This window comes from Lingula anatina, chromosome 1, assembly GCF_051362555.1.
Source record: "Lingula anatina isolate TDL-2025a chromosome 1, LinAna3.0, whole genome shotgun sequence".
NCBI lineage: Eukaryota > Metazoa > Brachiopoda > Lingulata > Lingulida > Lingulidae > Lingula > Lingula anatina.
Genome location: NC_141767.1, coordinates 34,170,262 through 34,179,323, shown reverse-complemented (window position 1 = coordinate 34,179,323; position 9,062 = coordinate 34,170,262). Strand labels below are relative to the sequence as shown.

The 9,062-nt window shown below is 32.7% G+C and overlaps 1 protein-coding gene across 2 annotated transcripts in view; it reads left to right on the top strand.

The window, feature by feature from the left end:
- The first annotated feature begins 203 nt into the window (after positions 1 to 203).
- The window catches only part of LOC106179093 (recQ-like DNA helicase BLM), a 13,090-nt gene continuing 4,231 nt past the window's right edge, over positions 204 to 9,062 (top strand). Inside the window, exons 1-18 of one of the 2 annotated variants that reach the window (XM_087002867.1) lie at positions 204 to 352; positions 707 to 828; positions 1,087 to 1,414; positions 1,747 to 1,916; positions 2,246 to 2,390; positions 2,724 to 2,813; positions 3,074 to 3,156; positions 3,354 to 3,396; positions 3,585 to 3,706; positions 4,064 to 4,608; positions 4,868 to 5,062; positions 5,337 to 5,455; positions 5,799 to 5,912; positions 6,321 to 6,419; positions 6,812 to 6,960; positions 7,287 to 7,424; positions 7,760 to 7,886; positions 8,306 to 8,501. In XM_087002867.1, coding sequence (XP_086858993.1) covers positions 728 to 828; positions 1,087 to 1,414; positions 1,747 to 1,916; positions 2,246 to 2,390; positions 2,724 to 2,813; positions 3,074 to 3,156; positions 3,354 to 3,396; positions 3,585 to 3,706; positions 4,064 to 4,608; positions 4,868 to 5,062; positions 5,337 to 5,455; positions 5,799 to 5,912; positions 6,321 to 6,419; positions 6,812 to 6,960; positions 7,287 to 7,424; positions 7,760 to 7,886; positions 8,306 to 8,501 — 2,764 coding nt within the window. In that variant the 5' untranslated portion in view covers positions 204 to 352; positions 707 to 727. Of the gene's footprint in view, positions 353 to 706; positions 829 to 1,086; positions 1,415 to 1,746; positions 1,917 to 2,245; positions 2,391 to 2,723; positions 2,814 to 3,067; positions 3,157 to 3,353; positions 3,397 to 3,584; positions 3,707 to 4,063; positions 4,609 to 4,867; positions 5,063 to 5,336; positions 5,456 to 5,798; positions 5,913 to 6,320; positions 6,420 to 6,811; positions 6,961 to 7,286; positions 7,425 to 7,759; positions 7,887 to 8,305; positions 8,502 to 9,062 lie in introns of both variants that reach the window. The other variant, XM_087002866.1, reaches the window with a different exon arrangement.

The following is a 9,062-nucleotide window of genomic DNA, read 5'->3' as shown; positions in this document are numbered from 1 at the left end:
TAAAACCTTTTGTTACATATTTCAATTTTTCGTGGTGCTATTGCAGTTAACGATAATATTATCTTATTACGATAATACGAAACTGCCGCAAGTGTATTCCTCCTAAAATATTTCTACTTAAGATTTCAATATATCAAATTGATTGTTTCGCATACAGACTTATTTAAACAGAAAGGGGGATTTAAAAAGATAAATAGAAACAAATGCTAATATTTTAATTTATGTTATAGTTTTTATAATATTTTGAATTTTCTCACGCTATCGAATTTGCATAGAGGCGCCAAGCGGATGAATCAAATAGACATTAAGTTGATATTGCGATTTTTGGGTGGATTGTTATTAAATAGAGAAGGTAAATACAGCTAAGGACACGTTTTTACGTTGATGATTGCGTGTTCAATAATCGTAGTTTTTGCTTAAGTTTAAATAATTGAACTCATCCCTTTCTTACCCGTCTGAGTGTGGTCCTACATGTACATTAGATGACATTTGTATTGCTAGCTTTCGCCAACTTCATTCCATACACATTTAAGCCTTATCACCACCAGGGAAAAAGTAGTTTGATGCTCAGCGTGCACATCGACTGATAGATAAATAATAGACCAAAAGTTGTGCAGACTTTTACGTACATAACATATATAATTTAGGAGCATTGTAAACATTTTGGAGTGAGGTATGCCCTTTAAATTAAAGTTTCCCTCTTCAGGAATCTGGAGCATGGTTGGTGATGGAGATCCCACAAAATAATCTTACAGAGCAGTTGAAGAAATTTGGGACTGTCTCAGCAACATCCTTAAGTACAAATACCAACAAGACGGTTCATAAAAGGTAATAAAACTGTTTGTAATTCCATTATTTTCTATTTCATTTATCAAGGATATGATAGGCTTTTATTGCTTACACTTACAATTCATAAAATTTTATCAAAATATTTTTTACACTAAATAGATTGGGGTTATTTTGACATTATTGGAAAAGTTATGTAATATATTCTTGCTCTTTTCTAGGTATTAATATTTTTCTTTTTAGCTTAAACAATTTTGTAACATGTCATATGATAGAATCCCATTTTGAATTTTTCACCAGCTCCAAGTTTATTTTCAAGAAGAAGAAGCCGCCAGTACTGACAGACCTCAGTTCACAAAGTAATGAGCCCCAGTTAAATCCAGGGACCCTTGGCACTAACAAAAATGTGCATGGAAGTTTGTATGACACTTCCTCTGACTATGTTAATGGTTCTAATAGCTATCAGTCATTCCCTGTAAAACGCGACATTCAATCTGGAAACAAAGCAGGACACCAAGCATGGACACAGGGTAATAACACCTTTAATGGTCCAGCATCATCCAAGTTGAGCAATGCCACAGTATCTAATCCTTTCAGAACAGATAAGCCTTTCAAATTGGGAAAACAGGTTTGTAACCAAAATTATAATTGTACAGATCATTGAGATTTTTAAAATTATATACTCATCAGTTACTAAAAATAAGAGGTTTTCATAAATGATTATTATAATAGCAGTAGTGTTGATTGGAATGTCCAGTGTTTTTAATTTATAAACTTATCATTACCAAAAATAAAAGGTTTTCATAGATGATTACTAGTATAGCTATAGTGTTGATTAAAATGTTCAAAAAGTTACAAGTACTTAATTAATTAATAATTAATTATGATTTGTTTCCCTGAAAACCTGTAATTTTTAATCTTTGCATAATTTAATTTATTTTTACATAACTTTTGTTTCAGAATGCATCATCTGCCAAACAAGGACAGACTTCCATTTTGCAGTTTGCAAAATCAAAAAGTGAGAATGAGCCGTCAGTTCCAGATGCAATTAAGAGGCCAACCCAAAGTTCAGTTGGTCAAGAAAAAATCAGACCAGTGGCTTCGGTGGTCCCAATGCCATTAAGTCCAGGGTATGAACTGAAATGAAACATCTACTCTTTTAAATTTATTTGTGCAAAATGTCTGAAGAATGAAATTATATTAATTTTGTGATGATTGTTTACCAGTTCTATCCAGATGGATTTTGGATAGATAACAAACTGCATTGAACGTAGGCTCACTGATTTGATTTTCATTTTATTTGTTGATATCCATTGACCAATTAATTCATATATATGGATGCAGATCTCAAAATTTAAAATGTATATGAGGATGACAAACAAAACAATCTAATTGCATGCAATATTAAGGGGTTAAATGTAGCACTGTACTTGTATAGTCAGTTTCGTTTCCATACCAGACCTATATGCCTTGATGATGAGGACGAAGATGCCTTTGAAGCCAGTCCAGGATCTTGGATAAGTCCTGATGAAAGACCTAGTGTGTCTGTCCATAATACTGAAACAATTACTACACAGAACAGTGAAAGAACATCTGTAAATGAGGTAATTCAAATGTTGGTGTCCAAAACTTCCATGAGTCAGTTCTTGTTATTTGCTAGATTTGATAATAAGGCATCAGTTTGAAATAAGTTAACTTGTCCTCAAGGAATTTTTTTCTATGTATGATGATTACTTAATTTTCAAATCTCACTTTTTCTAATATTTTACTTTTTTTTAAAGATTTATCATGTTCAGAAAAAATGTACTTTCTGACACAAATTCAACAACTTTTCAAAACTTTAAAATGAAGTATTTACAAAAAACTTTTTATGTGGGAAAATTATTAATTCATGTTCTTCAAATTTCATGAATAATTGCCATACTTTTAATTTTCAGATGCATAATGGAACAGAGTATTTAGATGACTATGACCAGATACCAGACCAGTATTTTAGTGATGAATGTGATATTTTATTTGAACCAGATGTAGGTTTTAATTTAAAACATGGTTGAAGCCACATTTATTGTTTTAGTCAAATAAATTATGAATTGGAAATGGTGTCAAATGTTTTATAATTAATCAGAGTCAAACTAGATGAATAAAATGTAGTTGCTTAAAATGTAGTATTAGCCTAGAGATTTAATCAATATTTTATTTATGTTATTTGGACTGATTCTTATTAATTGACAGTACATTTTCAGTGTATGGTTAACACATAGAAAATTTTATCTAATATTAGTTGCAGGATTGGGAAGACGTAAATCAAGATAAACCAGATGTGACAAAGAGTGCGGAAAACTTTGCAGCCAGAATTGAAAATCCAACTAGGTATGTTTTATGTTAATGTTCAGTAATACTAGGGATGATTTAGAATCCTCTTTTCATAGGTATTATCTTTCATTTTGATTCTGTTGGATTAATAATTGTTTTTTGCATTAGTTGCATGTCTTATAGGATTTTTAAAAAAAAATTTTTTACTATTTTTTTCTCAGCTTTCAAGCAGGGTATTCAATTTTTTGTTTCAGAAAAATCTCAGAAGAACCTAAAGCTGAAAATGGTGGATATGAGGTGTGTTTACATTATTATTATTTTTAAATGATTAATAATTCCATTTATGCATACCTCTTTGGCTTTTTTTCTGATTATCTGCATGCATAAATTATGCCCTTTTGGATCTGTTTTTTTTAATTTTCAATCGAAAGTTAACACAAGCCTTTGTTGTTGCTTTAATTGTTACTTTTTGCCTTTTATTCCAGTGCTCAGAGCTGATGAATGTCATGGATGAAATATGTCAAATGATAAGTTTATTACCCAAAAGTAGTCTACGAAGTCTTCCAGGAATGGATTTTCCAAAATTGCAACGTTTGCTAGCAAAAAGGTATTGGTAATTTTTTTTTTTTTTTTTTTGTTATTGTGTGTGTGTGTGTGTGTGTGTGTGTGTGTGTGTGTGTGTGTGTGTGTGTGTGTGTGTGTGTGTGTGTGTGTGTGTGTGTGAGAGAAAATTATAAAAGTCATAGTAGAAATGTATTTTAATGGTTGAACATGTAATTGTTCTTTATAATTATAAGAAATTGAGTTGTGGCTTTGTAATGTGTTTGGTTGATATTTGTATTTTAGATGATTTGTTCTTATGGTGTTTTTCACAATTTTATAAACATTCATTTGATAGATCCCTCTACAATTCAAAGTGAAACATTCACAGATTATTTCTTTCTTTCTTTCTTTTCTCATATAGAATTCTCCTTAAGAAAAGAAGCGGTACAACAAGTAGTGTCCTTCCTAGTGTTCAGGCGGCCTGCTCCACTCCCGTTACTACCCCAGGTTTTCACAGCAGACTGTGTACAAGTGGGACAACTCATTCTCTACACTCAGCAGGATCTCCTGTAACACAGTCTCCAATAGTATCACACAATAACAGCAATAATAACCAATACAGTGCAAATAAACAGAACTCCTCACCAGCACCCCCTGGTGGAGAGAGTTTCTTCGAGGAGGACTCCAGTTTTGTGAAAATGACTGAAAAGAGATCCAGCATTGGTGCTACAACTAGTTTCCAGTCTGTTCAGAACTCCTCAGCAAAGGGTGATTTCACCAGTTCATTCACTATTGGCTCAACACAGGGGACAAATCATCAAAGGGAGAACTTGGTCAATTCAGTCAATTATGGTGGTGCTATTTTCAGTCCACATGTCCCATCAACTAGCAATATGTCTATATCTCATATGGATGCTTCTAAAAGTACTCCAGTTGCATGTGCTAGCCACAGTGGTGCAATATCAGGTAATGAAATGATTTTATATATAGAAATGTTATAATTTCCTTATATTAAAGAATGTATGTTTCATGAAGATTCCATGTAAGCTGTTGGATTTCTCTATACACTCTTCACTACTCAGTTGTCAGTAAAAGGAAAGAATGCCTCATTTTTACACCTTAATCAGATAGAAGGCGTCATTAATACAGGTTAAATACTTTTCTTTATTTTCATCTAAAATGCCATAAGTATTATCAATATATTTCTTAATAATGATTTTTATAGGAACACAGCAATCTTATCAACTCACAACCAACCAGCAAGCTAACAAAGAATTTGATGGCCACAATTTTCCCCACAGTAGAGAGCTGCTGAAAGTTTTCACACAAGTATTTGGTTTGAGGAATTTCCGGCATAATCAGCTACAAGCTATCAATGCTACCTTGTTAGGAAAAGACTGTTTCATTCTCATGCCAACAGGTATAAATGCCCTGCTTCAGTGCATATTTTGATCATAATGATTACTTGATCTTTGAAACAATATTTAGTAAAGTAGAATATTAGAATCTCAAAATAATATCACGCCAGAATATGACATCACACACCTTGGTCTTATTTTACAAAAAAGTTCCATTTTTTTTGTGTGTTAAGCATGTTTAAAAATTGAGCATTGAAAAAAAGGGAATATGTAAAATATTGTGAGAATATTGAACATTGAATTTTTTTAAAGCATTGCCTTTTTAATAATATTTAGGTGGAGGAAAGAGTTTATGCTACCAGCTTCCTGCCTTACTGACACCAGGTGTCACTGTAGTCATCTCACCTCTCAGGTCACTCATACAGGACCAAGTACAGAAATTGTGCTCGTTAGATGTGAGTTTTTGAACATAAAAGACTGAACAATTAGTGTTTAGTTATTTTTTTGCCCCCATGTCATTGTAATTATTATTTTATCTCGTTTTATTTGATCTACAGTGTTATTGGTCACCAACATTTAAGAGCATAAAAGATTTAATTTATGCACATGAATCATGACCTCTAGAGCCTTGATTTTCTTTAAAATACGATATTAGGAAAATCAATATTTCTGTCTAATATTTTATCAAAATTATTAGTTTGATCAGTAAGATTTTTAAGTATTTCTCTGAGATATATTCACAGGTAAATAGTTAGCAGCATTTTCCATCTGTTGATTTTTGCTGTCTTTTGATTTTAGGTGCCAGCAGCTCACCTATCTAGTGATGTAACTCTAGCCCAGTCTGAGAACATCTATCACCAGCTGTACCTCAGAGACCCCGGCCTGAAACTCCTCTATGTTACTCCTGAAAAAGTAATTTTTTTCTTTGTCTTTAAACTTGTTATTGATTCAATTTTATTTTGATATAGATGCCTTGTAATAGAAATGAGTTTTTATAGATCTATGTTGGTCAGTCACATTACTTTAAGTGGTGTTTGAGGTAACAAGAAGTCTATAAAGACAACCTTTAAGTCCAGGTGTATTATAACTTGTCGATGTCTTACAGTTTCTGGGGTAGCGCTAGCAATTTTTTTCGCTTAGCCAAATCACTGTTTTTTTGTAAATTTGTTATCCAAATGGTTTTAATTTGACTAAAATGAGTCAAATCAAGCCCTTTTTGTTTAGCCAAGTTAAGCCATTTTTAGCATTTGGTTAAATTGGCGAATGTTAGAGTTTCTAGATGGCAAATGTCAGTCTTCATGATTCATATGCATTTTCTAGATAAGTCAGAGTGAGAAGCTGCTGTCTGTATTTGAAAACTTATACAGGAGGAAAATGCTGAGTCGCTTTGTCATTGATGAGGCTCACTGTGTCAGTCAGGTATGTTGTCTCAGTAAAATGCATTTTTCTTTAAAATAAAAAATATTCAGTTTCAGTTATTTTTCTAAATTGTTTTGAGGTCTGATTCTCTTCAGGATACCTTGTTGAATTGAAAGAAAAGTATGTGTGACGAGTGCATCTACCATCTTTTAATGGTAAATGTAAGAAAAAACCTGATAAAGCCGGTAAAGGAGGTCAGCCGGTGTTCCTGGCATTTATGGATTTGTTTCATCCTGGAGAGCCTGCAACTGAAACGGTCTTACATATGGTCCCTGGCTAAGTCTTTACTCTCTGCTTCATCCTCTATGTTCAAAGTGCATATTGAGGATACAGCAGGTATCATTTTTATAATGATCTTTCATATCCTTTATAATTCATCCTCTTCCCTTCAGTGGGGTCATGACTTCAGGCCAGACTATAAAAAGCTGAAGCTGCTGAGGCAGAAATACCCTGGTGTCCCCATGCTGGCATTAACTGCTACAGCCACCCCTAGGGTCAGGAAAGATATTCTCTACCAGCTGAATATGAAGGCACCCAAGTGGTATGAGATATGTTGGAGCCTTACCTTTTTTTTCTTTTTTTCAGGAAAGTTATAGATAAAAGGAATACTTATTTTACTTCCAATTTATGAATTCACATTGGTAATTCAAAATCTTACAGTTAAACTGATGAGAATTGGTCAGGAATAAATTTAGTTCATATTTCAGTAGTTTTTAAATGGTATCTAGAGAATCTGGAATGTTTTTGTGATATATGCAAGATTGATATAATTGACAGTATTCTAACATGAAGATAAAATGTCAATTTGTTTGTTTATTGTCCATTTATACATATATATATATTTATCTTCTGAAATCTGCTCCTCAGGTTCACCCAAAGTTTTAACAGGACAAACCTCAAATACTCTGTACAGCCTAAGAAGGGGAAGTCATTGATGAATGAAATGATCAACCTAATCAAGACAAAATTTTCAAAACAGTCTGGCATTATCTATTGTTTATCACGGTCAGTAATAGTTATCAAGTTTTTTTTTCAAATTCACTTTGTGTCAGTGTAACTGTGAGTTATTAAATTGTAAAATCATTATACTATTTTGTTAAGCTTTTACTTCAATAAACATTTTTTTTAATCTGATACTTTTCATAATATGATGTTGACCATGAGAAGATGTTGATTTTTTTTTTAATATAATGTACAGGATTGAGAGTATGATTATTATAATGGGTTGAAGAAAAGATACTAAGTATTCATAATTTTCTTGTTTAAACAAAATTTCTGAAAATCTTGATAACCACATATATACCACTTACTCATATTCTATTTGTTATTCTCTCCTGTAGGAAGGAGTGTGAGACAGTATCTAGTGAGCTCCAGAAGGCAGGTATCACATCTCAACCCTATCATGCTGGTCTGACAGACTCAGAGAGAACACTAGTCCAGGAGAACTGGATCACAGACAGCTACAAGGTACTGGGACCTCAGCTCCACAGATGACACTTTTATTGGTTTTTGTTCTTGCTGGAGATTTATTGCCAAATGTTGAAGAATTTTATTTATCAGAAATTGGGAATATTCTAGGGTGTGATGCCAGAGTTCAAGATTTCATGTTATCATTGTCTTTTATATATCTATTTGCATTAGATTTTTAATATGATTATGAGTTGTACGACAAGGTAGCGAAATAATTGACCAATTTCATCTTTTGTGTCAGCATACAAATGAATGAGGAAAATAATATTACTGTATGTCTAATGGATGTTATGTACATAGAAAGTAAACAAAATTTCCAGTGTTTAAGAGAAATGAACAGACTTTTTTTTTAGTTTAAAGTTTAAGACTTCAGAATTCAAATTTCCAGCCCTGAGTTATTTTCTTGACATCCACAGGTTGTCTGTGCCACCATTGCCTTTGGTATGGGTATTGACAAACCAGATGTGAGGTTTGTGTTCCACTACTCTTTACCTAAGTCAGTAGAAGGTTACTACCAGGAGTCTGGCAGAGCAGGAAGAGATGGCAAACTGTCCACGTGTATCCTGTTCTACTCCTACCAAGATGTCAACAGAATGAGGAGAATGATTGAGAGTAAGTAGGGTGAAAAGTTGAGTATGTGCATTTATTTATCGTGAGTGTGTATTTTTTACCAGTGGCACAGCAAAGTAGGTCCCTAAGTTGAAATTTTTTTCTCTAGAAAATAATTTGCAACCTGGGGTCATTTTCACTGCATACTCTATTAGATCTGAACATAAAGCATAATACTTATAAGTTGTCTGCATGACCTTTAGATCAATTGACTTTTAGATCAAGCAGTATCAAAATCAAAGCTGTAATAGGCAGTTAGATTTATAACAAGAGTTTCAAAACTTTGTTATTTTATTGAATGTATCAGTGATGCCAATGTTGAAATTGAAAGCTCCTATCAACATGTAATTGATAAAGTAATATAATGTAAATGTACATAGTAACAAAGATCAGAATTAGTATAAAATTTATTTATCAATTGGTATTTTCAGTGGAACATAGTTAATTCATTGTGAAAAGTTACTAGATAAATCTGTCACTTGTGTGTATGTGGGTGAATGCGTACATTGGTGTGTGTTACTCAAAGATGTGACTTCTGTGTAACACCTGTCTATATTTTTCTAG